Here is a 27,990-nt window from a genome sequence, read left to right as displayed (position 1 = left end):
ATAATAGGATAAAGCATGCTGCATGTAAAGTGAATCTAAATTGGATTTCCCCACATTGTATAAAACCGCAGTAACAATTTCAAGGTTTTGTTGGTAATCCTTTTTGAGTATTCTCCGACGAAACTGAATTATCTGCGGCCGTTTAAGTTACATAAGCGAACCATTTTACATTTTGGAAGATGGTTTACTCGCCACTAGCTGTAACCAAAGATGTTTTATTGCCACAAACAGATTAACTCCCGTATAGGCCAACTTTGAGAAATATTTTGATTGGTCGAAAATAATTGATGCGTCACTTCAAAGGGAATTCGAACAAAACTATAACCCTGATATTGATATTAAATAAAACATAAATGCGGTTTTACGCGCTTATAACCTTAAGACAGTCGTCTCTTTAAATCGGACGTACACGTTTATGAAGTGAAACCTAAATGGCCTTATTTTACAGGAAAAGCTCTCACAATGATACTGTATTAGTAATGTGAGACATGTTATTGTTGATAACTACTAGTAATGTTTTACGATGTTTTTGAATGTTTTCACGGAATTTATATTAATGTTAACTATAGTCCGAAGACTTGAGACATCAGCTGCAAAGAATTAGCTTGTTAATATACATTTCCGGCTACTAAGCTTTATAAAAGAAAATAAAGCTTTACAAATGACAAGGAACTACACAATGACAATGTTCAAATCTACTAAGACTAAATCTTTATTGAGACAACGAGTAAAGAGAGAATAATTATTTGGCCCAGCAGAACATGCTCTCTCACCATTACCTTTCACGAAGATTATTAATGTTCTTAAGCTCAGATTATTGCTCAGATACAAACAATAGTGATATACGAAACTACAAAATCATTAATCAACAGTCCAGTTGTTGCAACGTAAACATTTTGCAATGCGATATAAAATGAACACAGTTATGAAATAAATAGCTTAAAATAACATTTACATCCTGGTATACAGATAAAGTGTATCCGTTTTTTTTAAGGTGGCACTGGTTTAAATACAAAGTTCATCATTTTACACAGACACGTGCGCACATATATATTCAGGAGTCGATGTACATTTTGGATAAGGATGTTGCTATTGAATTCGCCATTTCCTCGTCCCTTATCCTCTGCGCCTGTATCTGTCTGCACCAGCTGTCGTATTCTGGGTTGGCCAAACACCTGTCAAACACAACGTCGTAGTGACCACTGCTGAGCCAGCTTAGCCAGATGGAAGGCTTGGAGGCCCCTTCTTCGCCCAGGTAATGCACCATGGTGGACACGGTAGGACTCCCCAAGCTTCCGCCAGTGGTGAGGTGAATATTGACGCCGAGCATCTGACTCATCGCCAGCAGCTCGGGGTAGCCGGCCCACGCCCCGTCCTGCGCCGCGTCGATAATAAACTCCCCAATGTCCCCCTCGATTATGGGGCCAAACTCCTCCAGGTGATCGGCTATGTGGTGGACGGTATACTCTCTCAGCTCCACATGTCTCGACTGGTCCCCATAAACGGCTTTACACACCGCCCTGTACAGACAGTTCCCGTCCGGAATTATGTGGAATCTGTACATATTCCTCTCTTTGAGATATTTGTTCTGTTTGTCCAGTTCTGCTAAGTAATTCATCACTTTGTAATTTCTTTCGGATTGGTCTTGCAGGGTATTTTGTACCTGGTCTGCGCTGATCACAGACCCCTTCACTGGTACGCAGCGCTCCCCTTCGCCGGTCTGCGGCGCACGGCTGCGGTTCTCGGTTACATCTGCGGAGTACGTGGTAGGTTCGGCGTCATTCGAGCTGTCCGGTGGAAACATCTCAGTGCCTCCTGCCTTGTCCATTTCCCGCTGTTTCTCAAGCAGTTCCACATGACTGAGAAAGTTGTTCAGAGATTCGGGATCCAGGGTGTAGCGATTCTCCCCGTTGACGACCTCATGCCGAATCCGGTACGTGTTGGCGGAGAGCTGCGCGCGCTCGGAGGGCGGCTCCCGCACGACGCGGACGGGAACCCGACTTTCTACTCCGCCTGGCAGCGAAATGATGATTTCCGCGTTCGGGACCAAGCAGGCCGGGTCATCGGAGGCAGTCTCGTAAAACGAAAAGGCCGGCATGTTTCCAGCAGATTCAGTACTTTCCAGTTGGTTCCCGGCGCGTTTCTTCCGGCTGCAGTCGTTCTTTCAGGCGAATGGTCCTTAAGACTCAGTATGGAACCATTACAAAATCTAGGGTGACGGACGCCCCGCTGTAGAGCTGCATTTAAAGACTGCTATTTAAATACCACCCGAATGATAATGGTGGTTAAAAATATCTTCTGCCATCCACAGATATCTATGCTATGAATTATGTTTCCACTCCTGCGTCTCTGATTACTCTCAGGCGAAATCCATCTTTAGCCGCCTGCGTCAGTACTAAGCTCCCAAAAATTACCGGGCTGCCCGAGATATCCCGATCCTTTCTTTTACATTCCGTTACGAAGCAGTCCTGCCGGACACATCAGAAGCATTTGATCCACAGCTCCGAGTCTCGGAAACACAGTCGCTGGGATTGTTTGCCCTTCACTGTGACTGATGCGTCAGGGTGCTGGAATGCGCCAGGCTCGCCAAGGCGCAAATATAACCGCAAGAACATCAAGAGGCGCACTATCTCTCTCCGGCGTCTAGCGCTTAGCAAGTCCCGCCTTTCCAATAGCTCTGCTGGTGTGGGAGTACCATTAAACATGGCCAATCAGTCGCATAATGTATAACACATGGTGCTTTTATATGCTTTTATACTGTGTAAAAATACTTTAAAAGGAACTATACCGCGTATTACCCTGTTCTGTGAATGTGTGTGTTTATTCATTGTAATTTGAAATATCTTCGTTATTTTTCCTCGGCGGTCCTAAAACCTCTTCTTATGTTTTTATACTGATATTCAGTTCTGTTTAAAATATCAATTGTTGATTAAATAATCAATTTCAATTCAGTTTCTTAGTAATAACAATAATTATCGCTATTATATTACGAATTCCGGAATTATATTAGTATTCCGTTTCACCGTTTGTGCGACAGCCAGTCCCAAACAAGCTGGTGACGGCGCGCTGGTGAGATACTCGAGGGAACCTCTGTCACACTTCCCGGTCCTCCGCGTCTCGGGACAAATTCCTGGGGCTGCCAGTACATGTGGCGTCAGAGCTGGGTGCTGACAGCCGCTGCCCTGTCACGACAGCCGCTTCCCGTATGAGTCAAAGGTGATGTGCTGGTTTAGGAAATGACCCTGTGAATGTAGGGTAGGGTCTCATTCACCGAAGGAACACCAGCAGTACATATAAATACAGGAGATTATAGGCTTGCCTTAAATGAACTCGGAATATTGTATTTGCTCTGTTACTTTTTGTCAAATGTGCCCTAATCTGTCCTCTAAATCCACCTGCATAAAAGCTTCGGTTAAAACGTACCTTGTTGCGGATTATTATATTTTTCACCCATAGCAACTGAGAAACTAAACTGCACATCACACATTAAATTTGGACCAGTACGTGCAATATCTCTTATATTAACTTAAGTTTGCATTTGCTGACATAATTAACTTACTTAGAAAGAAAGTTCTAAGTAATTTGCTTTTTAAAACGCATACAAGCAGGGAAATGGCAATGGTGTATTGAATTGTAATGCATTTATATAACGATTGGCTAATTTTACGTTATAGACGCATTTTCTAAATCACAGGTGGGCACTTAGGGTATTGAACGGTTAACCTTAAAACACCTGAAAACAATTTAAAGATCGCAAAACTTTTTACCATGCTTCTAAACGTGCGGTTAAAAGAATCCGTTTGATTAAATCGGATATATCAAGTCACTGATTTTGTTGGCGGGCAAGTGTAGGCCTATCTAGCTATTTATACAACATTGCATTATTATGTAACTATGAGCACACGCCTATGTATCTTAGTAATTCATTTATTTAGACTGTCAATGGACAATTGCATGGAAACCGGTGTTTCGGGTTACCTACCGTGGTAACAATGAAAGGCTTGTCGAGGTAATTGTATTGATTTAATGCCAAGTAGTCCAATGGTTATAGGTGTTTACCTTTATCCAGAAAACAAGGGCAATGGTAATAATAACGCTTGGGTTCAAGCACACTAAAGCTTTATATATACATACAAACATACATACATACATAGCCTACATAAAATACATACGTACACACAGATACATACAGACTTAAATACATACATACATACATCTGGTTCTCAGACCTCTTATTATGCAATTTTATTTATATATATTTTACTATTTTATTCACGTGATTTTTTTCCCTATATCTTACTACATATGTAGTACTCATTAATCAGCTCTATTTAGCCTGGAAAGAAATTTGGGTCAGCTCCTGTTGTTTTTAAATGTGCTATAAAAATAAATTACTTGACTAATTTAGGGACCCCCAAAAGTCCATATAATTAAGCAGCATTGCTTTTTAAAATTGGCCCCATAAGGCAGAAGGTTATCAGCACAGCAGAATACCTGCTGAATACCTGCTAGGAGCTGAATAACGCCTAGGCCAGGGGTGCTCAATCTTATGAAGAAATGGCTACTGTGTGTGCGGGTTTTCGCTGCAGCTCCCTAATTAGATTACTAATTAGAGGACTGATTGGCAGAAGAGTCCTCACAGCTAGGTTTGAACAGCTGACCTACAGGTTATCCCAAAAACCTGCATACACACCGGCCCTTTGCGGATAAGATTGGCCAACGCTGGCCTAGGCTATTGAATACCTGCTATAGGAGCTGAATAACGCCTAGGCTATTGTAAGCTACACGACCTAAGGCTGCGGAAAACATCAGCGTCCCGCCCCGCTGTGGGGAAAAAAATGGAATCGTTATTTACATCAGCAACATACGCCACTGAGTATCGAAGTTAAAATGTAAGTAAAAATCCATCTTGATTAAAAGTAACCCGTTTGCATGTCACCTCGTTGTAACCCAGACCAGAACAAACAATTGGAAGGTGGATAGAGAGCCTATTCGTTGCCATTATTTGCTTTAACCTGAGCAAGTGAAAAATATATATAGTGTACTTCAAAACAGCAATATTTAACGATTTTGCTTTTGCAAAGCAATTAATATTTGATAATCGTACAAAAAAAATTGTCAAAGATTGATTTCATAGCTAAAGGAAAGTCAATTTTTTTATTTTTACCCTAAGTAATTGTGGAATAATGTCTAATTTTAGAGAGCATTGTATTGCAGGTATTGTATATGGCTGTAAGCTTGTGATGAGGTAGACGGAAAGTTGTACATGTCAAAAGTCAAAAACATAGGTGGAGTCCGCAGAGTTGTTATAAGCAGGAGTAGGATTCCTAAGCTCCCCTAAATACTGTCACGCACCTGTAATTATCGCGAACGTTTCTTTCCGTCTTTTGTGCTCCGACCGTCTGACCGGTAATATGACGATTGGGCGTTTTCTTGAGACTCGGGGAGCGTTTTAAATGCAACAGAGTTTTAAAATTATCCAGTAATCCTCATCAAAATATCGAATGAAATGTTATATATTTCAAATAAGACATGAATTAAGGTACCAGGGATTTTTTAATAACAAGATATATATATAAAACGAAACGCTTCAGTGTGAGAAAATCTAATCCCACTATAGAACCGAGAGCACTGTCCAAGTTCTCGGGAAGGAAACCCAACAGCACATGGCTATCATAATTTACCTTTGTAACTGTGCTATTTAGTTGCATGGTAATTATTACAAAAGCATCGCGACTTGGATCCTACTTGGTTTATACTTCACACACATGTTCCTCACATGCCAGATCCGAGTCACCCCTAATAATATGGGGGACGGGGGGAACATATCGGCAGACCGCCTCACCATAAATAAAGCAAGTTCCTTATCTTTTATTATGAATCCACGCGTTACTGAGGCCAATTGTCTGCATGCAGTGCGCGAGGATCAGTTATTTATTATCATTTTTTTGCACCCTAAACAGTGTCAGTCTTATTATAAATGATGAAATCGTAATTATTCTAAAATTACTTTAAAATCTTTCTTACACCAAATCTTTTCGCGATGTGACTGCTGCATTGTGCCCATTGTATAATGTCACGATATACTGTACATCGCACGCCACCCCCGAGCGGGGGGCGAATTCGGCCCTCTTCAATGTCTCAACTCCCTCAGACGCCACTGCCCCTACTGCGGCTACAACCTGTCCCTGTCCCGTTTCCACATTCATAATCTTTACACTCTGTCCTAACTGCTACCTAAGTGTAGCTTAGACTTATATCATATTCTGCACCTGGATAGGAAATCTATGCGACGAGTATTGTCTGTCTGTTGACAGCTGAGAGATATGCAATCCATTATCCACCCATCCAAGTCCTTCAAAAGAAAGTCAGCCAGTTTAAATTAGTTTGAATTGCAAATCTGAAATTGCACTTCTGTCTGTTCTGGAATTAAATGTTGACTATCTTTTTTGCAGTGCAGTAATATTAGCCTTCATTTGATCTGGGTTCTGGTCTAATTAGTCTGTACTGATTTGGACCGCAATCAGGTGTGGTTCTGTACAGCGGTGTTTCCCAATCCGATCCTCCGGGACCCACAGCCAGTCCATGTTTTTGCTCCCTCCCAGCTCCCTATGTGGACTGCCTTCAGGGAGTTCGGAGGGAGGAAAAACATGGACCGGCTGTGGGTCCCCCAGGACTGGATCGGGAAACACTGCTGTATCGTGACCTGTGTCACCCTCTGTTTGCCAAGCCTCTCCGGTCTCAGCCCCTGCCTTTCGTCTCAGTGGCTGCTGCCCGTCTTGTTCAGCTATAGACGCGCCATGACAACACCATGGCGACCGCTAGCAACATGGCATGTCGATTGAAGCACACTTTATTCTGACATACACCACTGCTGATAAGTAAAATCAGAGAGTGCTCATCATGCATAAAATTTCTGCTAACTTCTGAGATCCTCGGCTAATTATATTTTGAACCGTGAAATTCAGTCCTGTAGGCCATACTGATTATTATTGTAGCTAAAACCATACTGCTTTTAAATTCTTAGACAAGAAAGCTGGTGCCTGGATGTGAAAAAATAAATACCTGTGATTGGTGTTATTATTTCCAGAGTGGTGCTGATTTCAGCTCTAAATAAAAAAGGAACATTAAACTAAATGCCTGGTTTCCCGCAGCTGATCACTCTTAGAGAGAGAGAAGGTCACGTCGTCCCCTGAAGGTCAGAGGTTTTAATTTATCATGGGCTGCCACCTCGCTGGAAGTTCCCCATGTTACTAACAAAGTATACATGGTCCTGGGAAGACTACAGACACGCTTTATATGGATTTGTTGTCTTGCTTATTTATCATTTGCCGTCTTTGTAAGATAAACACAGGCAACGGGCAGAAGATTGTCAGTCGTCCACTTAACTTTGGAAGACTGTAGACGTCCCTGCATGGATTTCAGAGAAGCTCCTAAACCACATCCTCGGGAGAGCGGCTGCAAGATCCAACCCAGCGAGGCTGATCAGAAACAGTTCTCAGCTTCTGGGTCATGTCACAGTGTCTGCATTTTCATTTGCTGTTTACCTAGTTTCTAGGATAGGGCAACACGTGAGAGACAATACACCAAAAGGCCAGCAGGAGGCTGTAGTGAGAGACGAAAGGATTTTGCAGGTTCAAGTTCTTCAGGTTTCTGGTCTGGAACCTGAGGCACACTGAACCAAACCCTTTCTAGCCTCACATAAGGCTAGAAGCTTACTATACCCTCAGTTATCACTTAGAAGCTTACTATACCCTCAGTTATCACTTAGAAGCTTACTATACCCTCAGTTATCACTTAGAAACTTACTATACCCTCAGTTAACATTTAGAAGCTTAATATTCCCTCAGTTATCACTTAGAAGCTTACTATACCCTCAGTTAACATTTAGAAGCTTAGTATACCCTCAGTTATCACTTAGAAGCTTACTATACCCGCAGATAACATTTAGAAGCTTACTATACCATCAGTTATCACTTAGAAGTTTACTATACCCTCAGTTATCACTTAGAAGCTTACTATACCCTCAGTTATCATTTAGAAGCTTACTATACCCTCAGTTAAAATTTAGACGCTTAATATACCCTCAGTTATCACTTAGAAGCTTACCATACCTTCAGTTAACTGAGGGTATAGTAAGCTTCTAAGTGATAACTGATGGTATAGTAAGCCCCTAAATGTTATCACTTAGAAGCTTACTATACCCTCAGTTATCACTTAGAAGCTTACTATACCCTCAGTTATCATATATGCAGCAGGGTGTAACTTGTCCATTTCTAGGATAGGGCTAAATGACAGACCCTTCAGGGTACAGCCCCAGTGACAAGCAAAGGTACAAATTGATATTCTTTATTCTTTATTCTGACTGTAGGAAAGAAAGGTGGACATCTTATGGCTGCCGTGACTTTTGCTCAGGTCATGCCTTTCTCTTCCTGTTTGCCTTTGCTGGCGTAATCCTCAGTTTGATGTCTTTTTACCCTTAAACAATCGTTGATTTTGAGCATCTTGTCAAGAAGGCAGGTGATTATTGTGTCAAGACGCCTTCAGCCAATTTAATGATTTAATGTTAGGGTCTTGAGAGGAGAACAATCAGTTCGGGGCTCTTTGTATCTTCTCTCCTCCTTAGGGTTTAAAGGACATTCGGACAGCTTGAGTGGATGATAGCAGACAAATTGGGCACAGATAGGTCTGTTTTACCTACTGGACTCGGTGTTTTACCCCTCTTTCGCTATAGTCTTTATTTTCTGATTAGAAATCAACATTAATTAGATATCAGTTGTCAAAAGGTGTGGCCCTTCTTTAGTTGCGTTTTAAAAAATATGGCGCTCTCCAGCGTTGCTGTCCGGGTCGTCTTGTCCTAAGCGCTTGAGCTGCGTCCAACCAAAGGCCGCTGCCGCGGGCAGATGGCGGGGAGAGCGCGCACAAAAAAACCTGCCACTCAAAGTGAAACAGATGACCGTGGCCCCAGAGAATCGCCCCTTTGTTCCTTGTGCTAATGAGAGCTCTCAGTGCGCTGGGAGAGCGCATAGTTAATCACCCGCAGTACCGCTGTGCGCCAGAGGGGGGAGACAGAGCAAAGGGATGTGAGAGCGTGTGCAAGCGAATACATTTGTACGAGGCGGAGGTACAAATGCCGTGTGCGATTATTTGCGCCATTTGTGCGGCTGGTATTAAAGCGTTAAAATGCTTTGATTGAACCACATTTATTTAATGCTTTACAAGTTGATTTTGGTTACTGTTATAGGACCGCGGTTTGGATTTGCATTTCTAGTGTTTGGATTGGGGTTAGGGTTTTGGGTGGTCAAGCCAAACTCTCGGTCATCTGCTGAAACACGGATTTTGCCACTGCGGTGGGTGCCCGCGGCGGGGGGAGCTGGGGGCAGATGGAGGCTCTTGAAGCTCAGTGTGCGGCTTCCTTACCTCCGTGTCCGACTTTCCGATCCGGGGGCTTGAACAGTTGAACAGTTGGCATTCGCTTCTTTGCCATGCATAACTTCACACAGCATTATGTGCGATTTTTTTTTTTTTGCCGTCTGCGTTATTCAGCTTCGCTATTTGAAGTCCAACTCGAGGGGGTAATTATTTTTCTTTGTCTATTTTCATTTTTTCCTGCCTTTTTCTAGCACTTTTCCTTTCAGAGGGCTGAATGGTTCCGTTGTATGGCAGTCAGTTTTATTTGTATGAAACTGGTTCTATTCTCCGCACTGTCTAGAAACCCACAGATTTGGATGCTCTCCAGTTAAAACAAAAAACGCATTGATAATATTTAAAAAGTGAGATTTCTTTATTTTACTGTGACCCCTAGTAACAATGTACCCAGCGCTTTCATAATGAAAACAGAGGCGTATAAAACAAAACAAAGTGGGGTTTTTTTTGAGTGGGGGGGCGGTATTGAAAGGCTTTGAGCGTATGCAGAGCCCTTGGTGTGACAGGCATGGAGAGCCCTGTTAATGTCCAGGGCGTGAATGGCGGCCGGGCCGCGTGATTACAGGACCTGACGGAGTCCGTGTGGCCCCCAGACTGCACTCTTCATCGGCTTGACGTGTGATGTGATCCTGGTGACATGGAGCAGCGCAGTCACTGGCGGGGGTGGGGGGGGGGGTTGCTACAAAGGCAACAAGACGTCGCCTCTCCCCCCCCCCCCAACACTCCTCCCGCTCGCCTGCAGACACACTGTGCTTCACAAGCCCCCTGGTGCTGCCGGGCCACAGCCAACCCCCCCCTCCCCCAAACACAAGCCCTGCCTGGTTACGGCCCCTGCTTGTTAGACAGCAGTGAGGGACGTGGGTGGGTGGGGGGGGGCCCAGCTGGCCCCTCTGACTTCCAGAATAAATTGACCTGAATGACAGGGGTGCACAAACACTATGATGTGTATTATCCCTGTCAATAAAAATGTCCCCATGAATTATGCTCTTTGTATATAATGTACTCTGCTTCTTTCTTCCGGGCAAAAAGAGGTGGGGGGGGGGCAGAGAGAGAGAGAGCGAGAGAAACCCTCCCCTCCGGCCCAAGTTGTCTTTTTTGTGCCTCTTTTTATTATTCAGGAGAAATCCTAGGAGGCAGAAACGACGTCGCGATCGCTTTGTTGCCCCGATACCCCTCATATTTGCCACGCAGCTTGAGCGAGGGGGCCCTTTGTTCGGCCGGCGGAGCGGAATGGAAAAAAAATAAAAGCGAAAAGGACTTTCTGTAATTTTTCAGATGAGCTCAGTGGCAATGGAGGACCCCCCCTCCCATCCCAAGAAAGGGAGGCAGAGGCAGAGGCAGTGGGAGGAGAGGTCAGGAGGCGAGGCAGTGCTTAGGAGGTCTGAGGGGCACGAAATGCTAGACCAGAGTCTGGCCTCTGCTGACTCAGGTGCCTCGTTCCAGGGGCATTCTGGGAAAAGTCACGCTGTCAGGCCTTTCCTACGTCACTTTTTCATGTTTTTACATTTTTCAAACGTGTTTCTGAGGGTGGCAGGGTGGCTTAGCGATTTCTCTGGCAGATTTATGCCTTAGGTCGAAGGTTTGAAGCATATCCCGTGTCGAGTTCGTCCATTCTCCCCATACCTTTTGGCTTCCGTTCTGATTCTCTGTCACTCTGCCTGTGTCCTGTCTGGCATCCCATCTAGGGTGCTCTGTGCTTGCTGCTTCCTAGAATTGGCTCTGGGCTCACTGTATCTGGACCAGGGTGATTATGGTTGGTGATGGATGTCATGTACCTGCTTGTTCACTCTGGGGGGCCGCTGTCATCCCGGAGGTGCCGGGGTCCTGGCAGGATAGTTAATGGCCGTTCTCAGAGCCGCAGCGGTGGTCATGGCATCCGGCTTGGCGGGTGCGTGTTTGGCAGCGGCGTGTGGGAGCCTCTCGAGGGAAAGCAAACACGAGACAGGTGCTTTTTCGAGGATGGAGAGGGGGGGGGGGTGTTTCACGCATAGCCGTGTTTGATGTTCGCTTGCGCCTTGCGTAGCTCTGGTTACTATCTCACATATATGCCCCAACCTCCCCAGCCCCCACCACCCCCTTGGGGGCCCTGGAGAGGCAGGATAAACACGGAAATTGCCACTTCAGAAGACGGGAAGCTTGTGGACGTGGCGCGTGTTGACACCCCGCCCCACTCCTGCTAATGTGACAGGCAGCGTACGTGCGCCGTCCAGCCCGCTTGTCCTTGGTAATGCGGCAACCCGTTCTTTGATGGCCAGCTTCTTTCTTGGGCCTGTGGAGCCACCTGCTGAAGAGCAGGGGGGGGCCAAAGAGCACCAGGACCCCTCCCACACTTGGCCCTTGAACCCGCTGGCCGGACTCTCTTTTCCAGGCCGGCAGAACAGTGGGAAGGGGCCGATTCGGCTCAAGGGCGGGACAGCAGGTCGCACACCCAGCAGGCCCCGCAGGACCGAGGCCACCCCTGGGTTCAAGTGGACTTTTTCTCAGGGACTGGAGGGTCAGGCCCTGACGTGGCCCCTCTCTCTCCTTCTCTCCCTCTTTCTGTCTCCCTGAGTCCCTCTCTTTGTTGGACAGAATTTGGCTACAATGAAAGTCAAGCTAGAGGAAGACAAAAGCATCATAGAAAAGTTACAAGCCTCCAGTCTATTGTCCAGTCATAAATGTTCATCTGGTAACCAGGTAACAACGCAAAAGAAATTACTCGTTTACAAAAATCCGATGGCTTCGGTTGAAAAGACTTTGTGAAGCCCCGATAAATGCAGTCTGATTCTCGTCATTTTCGCCCCACACGGGTCACGCAAACTGCTTTCGGTTGAATGCTGATTGACTTCTGGTTTTTGCATCTCTGCTGCGCAGTGAGAGCTGGAGCCTGGAGACAGACCTGACTCAGGGTCAGGGCGTCTTTTAGGGCCCAGAGCAGGACACGTTTCTCAGGTGCGCAGCGCCAGTGTCCTTCTTCGGCTCTTGTTGTCCTCCTGAACCAGCCTCTGTCCTTTAATCAATCTACAGGCTTAGCCTGCATTTGTCATTTTATTTGCATGCTGGTCCCCACCTTTCATATCTTAGAATCACTGTTTTTGGTTTTCCGGAAACACCTCAACTGGCTCATCCGACCACTCGCCTGCTCCGTCTTCATTAGACATCCTTTGGTTATGGCCTCCTGGCCACACCTGTTCTGTGGAAACCCAGTACTCAAAGTGGCATTGGGCTGACTTGTTCTGTGGAAACCCAGTACTCAAAGTGGCATTGGGCTGACTTATTCTGTGGAACCCCAGTATTCAAAGTGGCATTGGGCTGACTTGTTCTGTGGAAACCCAGTACTCAAAGTGGCATTGGGCTGACTTATTCTGTGGAACCCCAGTACTCAAAGTGGCATTGGGCTGACTTATTCTGTGGAACCCCAGTACTCAAAGTGGCATTGGGCTGATTTATTCTGTGGAACCCCAGTATTCAAAGTGGCATTGGGCTGACTTGTTCTGTGGAAACCCAGTACTCAAAGTGGCATTGGGCTGACTTATTCTGTGGAAACCCAGTACTCAAAGTGGCATTGGGCTGACTTGTTCTGTGGAAACCCAGTACTCAAAGTGGCATTGGGCTGACTTGTTCTGGCGAACCCCAGTACTCAAAGTGGCATTGGGCTGACTTGTTCTGTGGAACCCCAGTACTCAAACGAGCCGTCCAGCCCGCTTGTCTGGCGAACCCCAGTACTCAAAGTGGCATTGGGCTGACTTGTTCTGTGGAAACCCAGTACTCAAAGTGGCATTGGGCTGAGTAGCTCTCCTGTTAGGTTTTTATTATGTTTTGTCCTGTATGGTATGTGTTATACACCTCTGGCACTAACCCTAACCAGCCCTTGTTACTGGTCGCTCATTAGAAGCTCAGCCTAGCTGTACTTACCCAAATGGTTCCGGGTATTGGTTCCCTTTTTAGTCCAGCTGTAATCTTTGATATACTGTCTGCCTCTTTTGTTCATCACTTTGGACAAAAGCATCTGTTAAATAAATATAGATGTTGGCCGGGGGGGGGCAGAGCAGAAAATATCATGGGTTGACACCCTTCCACCCCCAGTGAAGAGGTATAATAATATTTATCATAGTAATAACATTGAACATCAGTGTGTTCCTGGTAAAGTGGGATGTGCTAAGTGTGACGCAGTGTTGTAGAGGAAAGCAAACTGTTCTTATCTGCTCTGTTTTTATGGTGTTTAAGCGACCTTGGTCCGCCCGCCGGGCAAACAGAGGCTCGTTTGCCATGGCTGCATGTGCTGCCTGTGTTTGGCGAATGGAGCGTGAGGTCCGCTTGGCATATGGGTTATGATGTGCTCGCAGAAGCAGTGAAAGGCTATCCTGTAGTGCTTTATTGACGCTGTAAATGAATCATTATGTAAACTGTGGTGATGCCACATCTGGGCTGTAGGTGGCGACCTCCTGTCATGTCCGTGTTGTGTCATCTGTATTGATTTATTAATTACCAGCATCTTAAAACCCCTGGTCTGTCTATTTATATTCAAAGATCTATGGTTTTGTAGGACAGCCAGATGTTTGATGAAGTCATAGGTTTTCTGGTTCTCTCGGATGTTCTTCCATCCACCCCGCTTCCAATTGTTCCCATTATGAGATGTTGAGCGTCGCCATGGTGATCAAGAATTCTACTTCCTATGTTCAGTGTCTGTCTCTTGGATCCACAGCTGTTCAACATCACAGATGATTGCATATCGTAGTATTTATGCCATGGATGGAGATTTACAACCTTTCCAGAAGGAGAACAATGTCCAGACAGCCCTAGTATACTCCCAGTTATATAATTAGAGGCATTTAACAGAAACGCTTTACATGAACTGCACCTTCGTAATGCATTCATAGAACATTCAGTGCACCTTCATAATGCATTCATAGAACATTCATAAGCAGCATGTAAGTATACCATTACATCCTAACATCCCTTGACAGCTTTAATATAGTTTAATAAAAAGCATTATATGATTATACAATGATGTTTGTTGTGTTAATAACAAACATTAAATGATAATAATATATTAATGCTGTTAAGGTATGTTAGAAAGTGAAGATATTCAAGATACTCATGGATGTTCTGTGAATGTATTAAGAATGCATTATGAAAGTGCAGTGAATATTCGATGAATGCAATAGTATTACAATCACTACAGTACAGCAAAACATATGAAGCAGACGTGAAGACATTTTGTTTGTCTGAAAGATATATACAGCCGCGGAAAAAAAAACACTATTTTTAAACAAATCTGCATTTTTAAATCCAGGCTTAATCCTGGTTCTGCTGGCAGAGGCTACACTGAGCAGCAGGATGCTTCCAGGTTCAAAATCTCTAAGACAGCCGTACACAAGAATAAGGTGAAGCAGGAGACACTGGGAACGACCAGAAACCAGCCAGATAAAGGGCAGAAGCAATTTTATGATGCCAGAGATGACTATCAACTTATGCACCAGTTTTTCATGAATCGGAGGATGACACCATGTGACTTACAAAGGGAAACATTAAGTGTGGGTGTGAAGAGCACAGTTAGGACAGTTTGCACCTGGCTCCTGGAAGCAGGACTGAAGCAAGGAAGAAGAAGCTCTTTGTTTATGATAAACAGGGAAGAACCAGGCTTCAGTTTTGCAAAAACGTGTATACATAACTCACAGCCGCACACCCATAAATGGAGAAATGAGTGAAACAAAAAATTGTGCTGTGGTCTCTTAATTTTTTCCGTGGCTGTAGATTTAAGGAATCTCATTGAATATGTTGTATTATGATCACATGGTAATCTGGGGCGGGGGCTGTTTCTATGGTCATGTTCAAATGTTCCTAACGCTGCATAAGGGTAGTAAAGGTCCACAGAGGGCCTTCGGACATCAGCCTACTGGGGAGGAAGATCGGAGGTGAGCAGCACGAGAGCAGATGGTGGTCTACACCGCCGGTGCAAGGGATCGTGGTAAAAGAGGCACTAATAAAGACTTTCCTAATGTCATTTCAGTCATCGGTGAAAGGGATCGTGCGTTGATGTGGAGCAATTCACATCCTGCCTTTTCATCGTCCATTGTCCCAATGGCCTTTTGTACTGTGACTGACAAACTCAATGTTAAGTTCTTAATGTGGCGTTTATGCATAAAAATGTAACAAAACAAAAAAAATTTGAACTTTTCCACATTATTTTTGTGACTTTGATCAATGGAGCAGAAAATTAGTCTCCATAGCTGGGATCTTCTGAGGGAGCCTTGGAATAGGGGAGCTCAGTAACTCCCAGTGTCGCTTCTGAAAGCCCAGCTGGGGGGTTGGTGTGCCCCCCCCCCCCCCACCCCAACCTTCTCCCAAAGCTGAAAAGCCTTTGAGACAGTGGCAGCCAAAACGACCTGCTTTGCACCAAATGTCACCGTTGCCGTGAAGTCTCCTTTGCCAAAAGGTGTCATGAGACGCGGACGATTTAAAATCGGCTCATCTGAAAGAAAGAAAAGAATGTGAGGTGATGCGTGGAGCTCCACAACTGGTGTGTTTGCGCTCCAGTATCTAATTATGTATGAATGGTACTTTAATTACACATAGATGAACTACTGGCATCTATTCCCAGGTAAAATGTTTGGATGGATGGATGGATGGATGGATGACATACTTTATTATTCCCAGGAGGAATAATTCATTCTGAGTTCCTAAAACCTGACAATTGCATTAACAAACATGCATTATATTGCAATTATATTCCAAATTTTTCACCAACACCATGGATGGGTTCTGCCCTTTTATCTGATTCTTCCCTCATTTCTGGAGTTGGATCTGGGTTCTAAGCCTCTGTCCATCACACTCTTAATTCTGTTTGGAGTATGGAAGAGATTAACTGGCTTGTTGCCAAGAGTGACAGAGCAACTGGTGAACATGGTGAATAACTACAGACACTTGTGTTTGAGATACCCACCCCCCAATTTTTAATACATGATTCTGCTGTGATGGTGTGTAAAATCTGGTATAACATGGTTCATGTGTTATGAGGATGGTGCTTCCATGTATTTTGGGAGGGAATCGAGCATGACATTTTATTACTGCCATTTTACTGCCATAAAATGCTTTAAACTAACAGTAGTAATGTAGAATGGCACTGTGCCAGAGGCGACGATGCGGGATGCAAGTAGAAGGAACGTTTCTCATTGCGATGGAATCCTGCTTTAGTCATTCATACATACCTTTTAATGAAACATTCTTTTGGCATAGTAGGTGGTTCTAGAAGCAAGTTCTGAGGCTGGTCTTTGAATATGTTCTTGTTCTGGCTTCTGGAACCTTGTGTGGCTTTTGCATTCTACTGAAGCAATAACTATGAAGGCGATGGACGTAATACGGTGTCTAGGTTCTGGGCGCTTATCACAGAAATGTGGTTGTGACTTTAAATTTCGGTTATTTCAACTGTTTTAAGGTTTTGAGCCTAGGGATTGAGTGGCGATGTTGTGAAGTTTAATTCTGGATTTTTGTTCTTTTGTTAGATTTGTAGGACTTTGTTTCTGGGTTTATTATTGGGAGTTTTATTTCAGAGCTACATACATGTTGGATTTGTACCTTTCCCCCGGCTGGCTGTCACGTCTGTGTCCTGCTGAGATCTTCCACAAGTGTATGGTAACTGTATGATCCATAAGGCTCCTCTTAACATTATCTGGCTTAGAGGCCAGGTGACTCCTGGACATTCTTCAGAAGGTTCAGAATGTTCCACGGCTTTGTGGTGACAGAAGGTCCTATTCCTGAGGGGAAGAAGCGGAAGGCTGAGGTGACACTGTGGGTGTTCATGTGTATAACCAGTGTGTCTGGGTACCTGCAGCTTCCCTGACCATGTAGGACCAACCCAGCCGTGGTGACGAAACTCAATGTTCTCCGCAGGTGGACCAGTGGGCCTGCTGTCCTGGCCGGGAAGACATCAGCCGGCTGCAGATAGTGGGCTGTTCCTGGCATATCGATTCCTCATGTGGGGGCTGGTTAAAGCCCAACCTGCCTCCCTCCCCCCAGAGTCAAAAAGGGAACCCATTTGTCAGTAGGACTGCCCTGACGTGTGAAGCTCTGAGTTTCTCTGGTGCAGGTTGGTGTTGGACTACAAAAATCAGGCAGGACTGTGATGCAATATCCAGTGTGGAGTCTAAGCTTGAGTGCAGAACAGGTAGAGACACACACTCACATACACACATATATTCATATCTTTGTGGGGACCCTCCATGCATTGCTTTGGGGAAAAACCCTAATACCTGCTATGGCAACCTTAACCCCTACCCAGCCCTAACCTTAACCTTGACCGGGCTGGGACTTAAAAACGGGAACAAAATGGGCTGACAGGAGGAGGGACATTAATGACTGGGCTGGGAATTAAAAACGGGAACAAAATGGGCTGACAAGAGGAGGGACATTAATGACCGGGCTGGGACTTAAAAATGGGAACAAAATGGGCTGACAGGAGGAGGGACATTAATGACCGGGCTGGGAATTAAAAACGGAAAAAGGGGAACAAAATGGGCTGACAGGAGAAGGAACATTAATGATCGGGCTGGGACTTAAAAACGGGAACAAAATGGGCTGACAGGAGAAGGGACATTAATGATCGGGCTGGGACTTAAAAACGGGAACAAAATGGGCTGACAGGAGAAGGGACATTAATGACCGGGCTGGGAATTAAAAACGGGAACAAAATGGGCTGACAGGAGAAGGGACATTAATGACCGGGCTGGGAATTAAAAACGGGAACAAAATGGGCTGACAGGAGAAGGGACATTAATGACCGGGCTGGGAATTAAAAATGGGAACAAAATGGGCTGACAGGAGAAGGGACATTAATGACCGGGCTGGGACTTAAACAAACAAACTAAGGAAAGACAATAAGTATCAGGTGCGGCTAATCAGGGGCACGTGAGGGAGGAGACAGGAGGGTCAGGTGGACGTTACGACCCGGTGATTAATTTTATATAAATAAAGAGAAATAGAGCGGCACTTGTTCCTGTGCTCTGGTTATATCTGTCCCTTACGTTTTAGCCGGGTGACACTCTCATGTCTCCCGTGTGCCGGTCGCCCCGGCAGAGATGATGTTTGCTGGGCACCGCTCGCCGGGCCGCCACTCTGTCAACACACTGGCCACACAGAGGCGGGTAGCCCCACCGCAGGGGGTGAGTGCCGTTTGCCCGCAGCTGACACAACACAGCCGGAGGCTACGGCAGGCGGTTGGCTGTGTGCGGGTGCACCCCTGGGGGGGGTCGGTGCTCGGGGGGGGGGGGTGAAAGTCCACTTGCTGAGTTTTGTCCTGTGTGCCATGTATTTTACTCAAGTGCAACCGGGCACCCCCATTAAGGGCCTGGGGAAGAGTGTGATTGGCTGGCCAAACACGTGGCATAATATCACTTTATTAACAAAATAAAGGACTGCATAAACCCTCGTACAACGCTGAAAATGAGCTATTTTGACTAAGCTATTGATTTAAGTGAGTTACATTTAAAATCTGCTGGAAATTTTAAAATGATCAAAGAAAATCCTATTCAGTCTCCTGGTCCTTTTTGGGGAACAACACACATTACTGTATTGTAAACATTACCTGTAATACCTTGCAAGTGAACAATTTCCCTTAATTTAACTGTCTGGTGTAACAAATATACTTTGTTTAAAGTGATCAGTCAGTTTCAGGCGTGTGCATGCAGGTATATATCTTGATGCCAGCAGCACTTTGGTTGACCCTTATTATTGCATAATGGGACTGTTGTTTCTTTCAGTGGAATTGTAGCCCCGGTTGATTTGTGGCTTGTCTTGGGCTCAGCATCCCAGCGCGTTTGTGACGAGGATCTTCCTCATCCAGCACGACATGACCGTAGCTTTTTCAGGGAAATCTAATTCGGGGGAAGTCAAAGATCTGTCCAGCATCGTCGGTGTCTGGCTATTTTTTCCTCGCTGGTCCCAACACGGTCAGCTCCATGAGCTGTTACGGCGCAGCTTTCAGCTGGTGGGACTTGAGGAAGGTGTCACATGTCACGTGTGGTGGCCTCGCTCGGCTTCTCGTCTTCTCCTCCCGATGGTATCCCGCTAATTGTTTTCCTAGCGTTAGCATCGCATTGTTTTTCTAGCTAGCGTTAGCAGCGCACGGCAGTGTTTCGGCAAGGCACTCAACCACAGGACCACGTGGATTCCACACATCAGAGGTCTCTACCCATTCGAAATTCAAAGTTCACGAAGGTTTATTGTCATTCTGAGAACATGGGGGTGGGCAGGTAAGGGAATGAACAGCACTAAAAACAAACATCCACTTCTAATAAAAACAATCAGTGACAAGCAATTTTAATTATAGATGGATGTTAATAAACACAGTAGTGTTAGTGGTACAAGTATAAAGGTACATATTCACATTTATTGCCCATGAAAAAGAGTCCATGGTGTGATTTAGAAAAAACAACTGTGAGGTATCTCTACCTTTTAATATCGGATCACAGCCAACTTTTGTGTTGAGCTGATCTAGAACCACAAAACAAATCACCCTTCCGCTGGACGACTTCCAGAGACTGTCTGTCACTATTCCCAATTTGTTCTTGCCAAGAAATCGGCGTTTACTGCTCATATTCGCCATGACTTCCTGTCTTACTTACAGCATGAAGACTTCCGACGATGATCGTATGTCGTGTTTTTGGTTGGCCATTCGCCTGACTGGCCCGTCTGCTATTCTGACTACAGTGGTAGTGGACAGTCTGTCCCGACTTTCTTGTGGTGACAATGATTGTTCCGCACTTGTGTCAGATTTCTGTCCACGGAGTATTTGTGCACCTCGCCTTCCACATGGCTGATCAAAGTACTGTGTTGACTGCCTGTGACCATACAGACATTGACAGGGTCAATATGCTGTATTCCCCTGTCTCTCTGCTCTTCACAACAGTGTCATGTAAACTCTTGGTAGAATTGGATCCACCTGTCACGGAAATCATTGAGGTATATTCTGTAGGTATTGTTTTCTTCTGGTACTTTCTACATTTCTTTTGCCTACAAACACCTTAAGCTACAGGAATGTTATTTTGCTTCTGTCACATGCCTGTAAGAAAGAAATGAGTATAAATAATTCTGAATCTCAAAAAAGGAAGGTTTAAGTCAATCAGTACTCTACAGACGATAATTTCATTGAGCAAACCCAATATGTAGTGTTGACCAATCCCAGCGATGTTGAGCCCTTATGCATGGGCCTTGGTAAGACATACATAGTCAGAGCTGGAAACGTGGAGGCCTTTCCCACCATTATAAGTCATCGGTCCAGCTGTTCTGACACCTTCTCTTCACTTCTGTAGTTCCAGCTGCCTCCATCTTCCTCGCTCACCCACATGCTGACAGGCAACTCCAGGAGTCTGAATTGCATATGTGGCCCAAAAGCACCCCCCACCCCAGAGGGAGGTGATGCTCTCTTTAATCGCCAGCCCCCCATCTCCGCCCCTACATCTCCATTTGAGTCCCCAGCACAATGATGTGTCCACAACCACTCCCACCCTATTGATGCCCTCCTGACCTCCGGAGAAAAAGTGGATGTCCGAGCCGACCCTGTCTACAGAGCCCGCCCCGTGACCGCCCGGGCCCTAAATCAACTAACAAGAGAGGGCCAGTGAAAGATGTCCAGGTCCCGATTGGACATGCCAGGAAAACAGGCCCTAACCAAACTCAGAGGCGGTTTATAAGAATGCCCTTTGTGACGGGTGAGTTGATGTAATGGGCCTGAACGCAAGGTTCTCCATTTAAATCATGTTTAAGGGGTCTTCTGGGGCCCATTCATTTCTCTGCGGCTGGTCAGTATCTCTGTGAACCATCAATAAAGAGGTCAAGGCTGAAGCGTCAGGAGAGCCTCACGCCATAAACCGGGGGACTCGGGCCCTTTTGATGCCAGCCGTTTCCAGCACTTTCCGCGATTTAATGAACCAGAATAAATGCCCTTTGTCGTTTTATGGATTTTTGTTTCATTTATTTTGTTTTAATCATTTTTGTGTGATTGTTGAGTCGCATTGGGGATTCTAAGTGTGGGCTTGGCGGGATGGATATTTCGGGGATTATACGATAGCACTGTTTTGTCACAGTGTGGCACAAGGTCTCAGTGAGCCTCCTGTGTTTGATGGTTCAAATCCTGGCCCTCCACTGAGGGCAGAGTTTGCGTCTTCTCCCCCTGTTGTGCGGGTTTCCTTCAGGTCCTCCAGATTCCTGTGCGGTTAAGTGACCTGGCATCTCTAAACTGCCCGTTTTGTGCGAGTTACCTCAGATAGACTGGCATCCCATCCAGGTTGATAATCCGTAAATTAAATGGCCATCGATATATCGAAAAAGAAGTGAGCTCTGATTGGTGAAGTCTAACCAATGGGATGCTTTGGCTGCCTATGTGACCCCCCTCTCCCCCCACCGCAGAGGCGCCATGAGGTACAAGTCTCTTTCTATACCCATAATGCTCATGTGGTCTCTTTATCTTCTGCCTGCTGCAGATCCCTGTCCAGCTCAGAATGACGCTCTTGCTTTTATACATTCACACAGAGGCATCTGTGTGGTTTTTAATCTGGCCGAGAAAAAAGGACAGACATATGGAATTTTAAGGATTTAAAGGGTTCTAAAGACCAACAGCTGAAGTCTGGCAGAAAGTGATCAGATGCTTTTTATCCTTGACCAATACGTTTACCTGCTATATAGAATACCACTTCACTAAAACAAACAGTGAATTGATATTTTTAACTTCATGCTGGAGAAGCTTGAGTGGCTGAGACTAATTTCTACCCTTATTCTGTACCCACGTGTCACATTCCGGGTCACAGAGCACAAGGCAGGAAACAGCCAAGGATGGGGCACCAACCCTATCACACGGCACACTCGCACACCATTCACTCACAGGGACACACCTATTGGCGATTCGCTAACTCCAACCAACCTCAGCTTTTTGGCTTGAGGGCAGGAGGAAAGCAGGGCACTAGAGGGAACCCCACAACGACACGGGGAGAACATGCAAACTCCACTCACATGGAGCCAAGGCAGAGACTCGAACCCGGGTCCTGTAGGTGTGAGACAAAAGTGCGAACCACTGCACCATCTCCAGACCCGTTTATGATAGTTTATTTTATTGGGACAGCCATGCATTCCCATTGTAGTAACAAGGGCTGGCATGGACCCAAAGTAGAAGATCTGATCCTGCAAATCTGAGGCCGCTTCCCATAGCAGCACACCATGGTGCTGGAGGATGATGGTGGAATAGGCTGGGTTTATCCCTCAGTGCCCAGCTAAGGAAGCTGCAGTGAAGTCCAAAGGTCCCGACTCCAGACTCCGGCTACAGTATCCATCTGTGCGCTATCAGGTCGCTTTATACTGATCCCCTATTTCAAAACCATTTAGCATTTACAGGAAGCAGAGTGTCTTTGTGCTGTGCAGCTCACATCATCAGGAAGATGTCCGGACTGCTGTGTTTCGGCCGTCGTGAGGGTCTGTCTTCATGGAAGCCAAGGCAGGTCGCCGCAGAGAGGGAGCCACTTACCGGAATCTGGACCCAGCTGGAATGAAGCTGTGTGTCTGCGAACTGATCTTTGCACCACAAAAGGTAAAAGCTCTTTTGTTTTCACCTCGTTACATTAAAACAAAATGAACGCTCACGCCAAAGGTTCCCCCTGGTTCTAAAAGGCGGGAAGCCATTACTGCCATCGGACGCGGTGCACGGCAGCCCCACCTGGGTGTCGCGCATGCAAATGAGCCACGATTAAGCTCCTCCCCTCCACTGCATTTCCATGACAGACGCATGCGGCAACCCGACATAAGACATTAACAGGTGCAGGACCCTTAAGCTCTCCATCGCTGCCATGAATGGTCGTCGCCTTATGAATATTCATAAGTATTGGCCTGCCCAGCCCCGCATTGTGCTCATGTGTGTAATCTGTCTCAGATCGCGGTATTCATGCTGAAGTAGGGACTGAAAGGACAGGAAGTTAGTCTTTAAAGAAATAATGAGGTGGAAGATTGTGTTTTTATGAAAATAAGATGGAGGTACCTCTGAGGCTGATGCACAGACACTGGGCTCTGTTTTTCAGCCTGACCAAGACCCTGGATTACCTGAAATGGGACTTCACCTCAGACCTAGATGTTAAATTTAAATGTATTTCACACCTATTTCAAGTGAAATATAAAATCTCCATAGTGTGACAAGGATGTGAGTGATGGGTGGAGTCCTGTAAAGAGGACAGGTGGAGGGAGTCTGAGTGAAGGTGGAGTCCTGTAAAGAGGACAGGTGGAGGGAGTCTGAGTGAAGATGGAGGGAGTCTGAGTGAAGGTGGAGTCCTGTAAAGAGGACAGGTGGAGGGAGTCTGAGTGAAGGTGGAGGGAGTCTGAGTGAAGGTGGAGTCTTGTAAAGAGGACAGGTGGAGGGAGTCTGAGTGAAGGTGGAGTCCTGTAAAGAGGACAGGTGGAGGGAGTCTGAGTGAAGGTGGAGGGAGTCTGAGTGAAGGTGGAGTCCTGTAAAGAGGACAGGTGGAGGGAGTCTGAGTGAAGGTGGAGGGAGTCTGAGTGAAGGTGGAGTCCTGTAAAGAGGACAGGTGGAGGGAGTCTGAGTGAAGGTGGAGGGAGTCTGAGTGAAGGTGGAGTCCTGTAAAGAGGACAGGTGGAGGGAGTCTGAGTGAAGGTGGAGTCCTGTAAAGAGGACAGGTGGAGGGAGTCTGAGTGAAGGTGGAGGGAGTCTGAGTGAAGGTGGAGTCCTGTAAAGAGGACAGGTGGAGGGAGTCTGAGTGAAGGTGGAGGGAGTCTGAGTGAAGGTGGAGTCCTGTAAAGAGGACAGGTGGAGGGAGTCTGAGTGAAGGTGGAGGGAGTCTGAGTGAAGGTGGAGTCCTGTAAAGAGGACAGGTGGAGGGAGTCTGAGTGAAGGTGGAGGGAGTCTGAGTGAAGGTGGAGTCCTGTAAAGAGGACAGGTGGAGGGAGTCTGAGTGAAGGTGGAGGGAGTCTGAGTGAAGGTGGAGTCCTATAAAGAGAACAAGTGGAGGGAGTTTGAATGGAGGTGGAGTCCTGTAAAGAGGACAGGTGGAGGGAGTCTGCGTGAATGTGGAGTCCTGTAAAGATGACAGGTGGAGGGGAGTCTGAGTGAAGGTGGAGTCCTGTAGAGAGGACAGGTGGAGGGAATCTGAGTGAATGTGGAGTCTTGTAAAGAGAAGAGGTGGAGGGAGTCTGAGTGAAGGTGGAGGGAGTCTGAGTGAAGGTGGAGTCCTGTAAAGAGGACAGGTGGAGGGAGTCTGAGTGAAGGTGGAGGGAATCTGAGTGAATGTGGAGTCTTGTAAAGAGGAGAGGTGGAGGGAGTCTGAGTGAAGGTGAAGTCCTGTAAAGAGAAGAGGTGGAGGGAGTCTGAGTGAAGGTCTGAGTATAAGAGACTCATGTAAAGTGTAGCTGCTTTAATTAACCTCAATCTTTATAATGTCAGTACATGCATGCTATTTTGTAGTCAATTAGCCGACAATTTTAAAATGTGTTTTTTCCGGAAAATGTGTCAGTGCTTGAAAATTCCTTGCTCAGTCTTAAATAAGGAACCTATTATGTAGATATCAGATCCTAATTCAATAACCATTAGGACGTAACGTACCGCCTGAGTATCAACAAAAAGCAGCAGAAAAATAAATCAATTTTTAAAAAATAATAATCCATGAAATGATGTTAAATACTGGATCTATATCTTTGTTAGCAAATGTAAATTTACCATATCCAATTGCTAACTGTAAAACTTTTCAGTTAAGCCTTTTATTATATAACATAATTAAAATATATTCTTTTACACATTGGCTGTTAATCCAGCTCCTATTAAAGAATATGAACAATAAAGGGATTTTTGGATTAATTTGTTGGGACACAGCCCTGAATCACAGACAGAGGCTTCCTAGCTAAGCTTCTTTAATCTCTCTCTTTACAGTCTATTGACATTTTGATAATTAGGAACTTCACTAATGAGCTTAACGGACATAACTCAGATAACTAACCGGCAGTCTTAATTCCCTCTGTCAATATGGAAGCTCTGAGACAAAATTTCCGATGCACAGAAGCTAACAAATTAATCTGGTAGATTACACTGTTATCCCACTGAAATATTCAAACAATCCAATAATCAATGAGCAGTCAACAGTTGTCCTTTTCAACCTCCTACATTAAAAAAAATCCACTGTCTCTTTGTGAACCTGAATTTTATACTAATGATGATAAAACAACCTAAACGTACACACACACACACACATATTTGTAATTATATCTTTGTGGGGGTTCATTTCTAGGGGGAAAACTCTAATCACAACATGATGACCTTAACCCCTACCCAGCCCTAACCTTACCCTCAAGCAAGCAAACAAAATACAGATCTTTCGACATTTTTAGTTTTTTGATCACATTCACAGATTTTTATAAAATTGAGGTTTATGTTGCGGGGAGCTGAAAATTGTCCACCGCAAGTTAAAAAGTAACAGATTTTACCACATTGTGGGGACCAAAATACAACCCCCCACCCCTCCACACAGAGAGATGAGCTCAGTGGTTTTCTCCCCCTCTCTCTCTCTCTCTCTCACACACACACACACACACACTTGCCCAGTGATCACCTTCTGGCTGTAGGTGAACAAGCTAAAGCTTTACGCCAATTGGACAGTCTGACTGAGGACAGTCTGACTGAGGACAGTCGCACTGAGGACAGTCTGACTGAGGACAGTCGCACTGAGGACAGTCGCACTGAGGACAGTCGCACTGAGGACAGTCGCACTGAGGACAGTCGCACTGAGGACAGTCGCACTGAGGACAGAGTTTGAGTAAGGAGTTAGCATGGAGGGTCCTGGCTGTCTGATACCCGTGCGAGGGAAGCCGGTGTTCGGGAGCTGGCATGGTCACTCGACAGCTAGAGGAGACGACTTCTGGACGACATCAGGTTACCCCTCCCCCCCCCCCAGCCCACACCATGGGAATAGAGCCGATACATTTAGCTCCTGTCACCCTTTAACTGAACAACGCCAGATAAGGTGCTGACTTTCGTCTTAACTTCTGGACAGGGATCTGCAAACACTATAGTCAGATGCCAGACTGGGGCCATCCATCCGGTGAGCCAGAAACCTACATCGGCCTAGTCGATTGTGCTGTTCACTGTGGGATCCATCTAAATCTTAAAAAAAAAAAAAATTATGCAAATGAAAAAAAAAAATCTTGAATTCTCCAGTCTCTGTTTGATGCATTAAAACATTTCCACGTCATGTCATAATTCTCTACATCAGAAAAAAATACCTAAAAAATACACAATGAAAAAATAAGACAAAAAATGCCTTATTTTACAGACATGGACTTTAGAATATATTTTCTCCTGCTTTATTTCATTGTTTGTTTAAAAGCTGTTTTCAAGGTACACATTAACCAATAAAAGGTTAGCCTTTTATCTGTCATTGCGCGCTTACTTAAACAATCAGTGTTCAAATGCGACTTTTTCCACATGGCAAGGCGGCGTGGAAGGACAAAGTCGGCGAGTGAACAAAGAATCATAGCGGGATAAAGCGCGAGACCGCCGCAATGTAGCGGCATAATAAATAGCATTCGTTTCATTCCCTTGCCTTGTCAGTGAGTCTGTCTGGCTCATATACAGCGACTACAGAGCTACGTGAAAGAGGCGTATACAAATCCAAGCCCACCGCATTAAACCGAAAAAAAAAAAACTATCTTTATTCATGGTAACTTATCAGTCTCAATTAATCAAGAGGAACAATAGGAATTGTGATGTGTTTAGCTGACCCCGAGAGCTGAGGGGTCATCGACGGGCCAGCTCTGTGCTCTGCGCTAGTCATGTGGTGCGACCAACCAGCCGGGCTCCGCTTTCCGTCGCGTCCGTTTCGTTTTTTCTTTTTAGGTGTAAAATGTTTACGGCAAGAACGGGTGGGGGGTGGGGGGGGGAGAGAAAAATATAGAGAGAAAGGAAGCCAAAGGAGGACAAACACAAAGGCCTTTCAGTGTCGCGACGGAAAGTCGAGAGCGAAGTCCCCTCCTTCTCAGATAAGCATGTCCTCTATTCCCCTGTGTGAATGGCTTTGTGCTCCTTATTCCTCCGCGGCTAAAAAGGGGCAACCACTGGTTTGATTCGGTTATACGGTTTGGTTAAGTTCCCCACCCACCGCCTTGGGGACTATGGAGGGTGCGTGACCTGTTTAGAATCGCCCGGGGAAATGTCATGTCGCCCCTCCCACAGAGGAGTATCCACATTCATTTGATTGGTATAAAAAATGATTGGGGATGGTTAAATCACCGCCTTCCCGTCGCAGTTTATAGCACTTAACAGAAATGCGCATTGTTTGCAGTGGAAAACACAGAGGACCGCGATCCCCCAAAAGGCCGCTTACCTGTGAAACGACACAGCGCCTCACCTTCCGAAATGCTGGCCTCTAGGTCATCCTTCTACAAGATCCGGTAGATTTGTCAAGCTGGAAACCTGCAAACTGTGTCGTGATCTAGTTTTTGTGATGCGAATGTACATCCTGTTTTAATTTGCTTGACAGATTAGCCCTGGAAATCCTCACAATGTGTTTTTTTTTTTTTGTTGTTTACTTTATTTTCTGTACTGTA

General features: G+C 45.5%; 1 protein-coding gene and 1 long non-coding RNA gene across 2 annotated transcripts; one reads left to right on the top strand and one right to left on the bottom strand.

Annotated features, from left to right (window-relative positions):
* Positions 1-688: 688 nt before the first annotated feature.
* LOC111840186 (OTU domain-containing protein 1-like) lies at positions 689-2,679 on the bottom strand. Its single transcript, XM_023804740.2, has one exon. It carries the CDS (start codon positions 2,096-2,098, stop codon positions 1,055-1,057), a length of 1,044 nt encoding a protein of 347 aa, XP_023660508.2. The 5' UTR covers positions 2,099-2,679; the 3' UTR covers positions 689-1,054.
* Positions 2,680-4,751: 2,072 nt separating this feature from the next.
* On the top strand, positions 4,752-23,748 carry LOC111840211 (uncharacterized). The gene is made up of 3 exons (XR_002837337.2): positions 4,752-4,892; positions 22,816-22,981; positions 23,466-23,748. It is a non-coding gene; the product is annotated as an uncharacterized lncRNA (long non-coding RNA).
* Positions 23,749-27,990: the final 4,242 nt, after the last annotated feature.

This window comes from Paramormyrops kingsleyae, chromosome 4 (genome assembly GCF_048594095.1).
Source record: "Paramormyrops kingsleyae isolate MSU_618 chromosome 4, PKINGS_0.4, whole genome shotgun sequence".
Lineage (NCBI taxonomy): Eukaryota > Metazoa > Chordata > Actinopteri > Osteoglossiformes > Mormyridae > Paramormyrops > Paramormyrops kingsleyae.
The sequence above is the reverse complement of the archived record's forward strand: the minus strand, read 5'-3'. Positions and strand labels throughout refer to the sequence as shown.

Bases quoted from the DNA above. Each gene is read 5' to 3' on its own strand.
- LOC111840186 (XM_023804740.2), bottom strand. From the start codon at position 2,098: ATGCCGGCCTTTTCGTTTTACGAGACTGCCTCCGATGACCCGGCCTGC.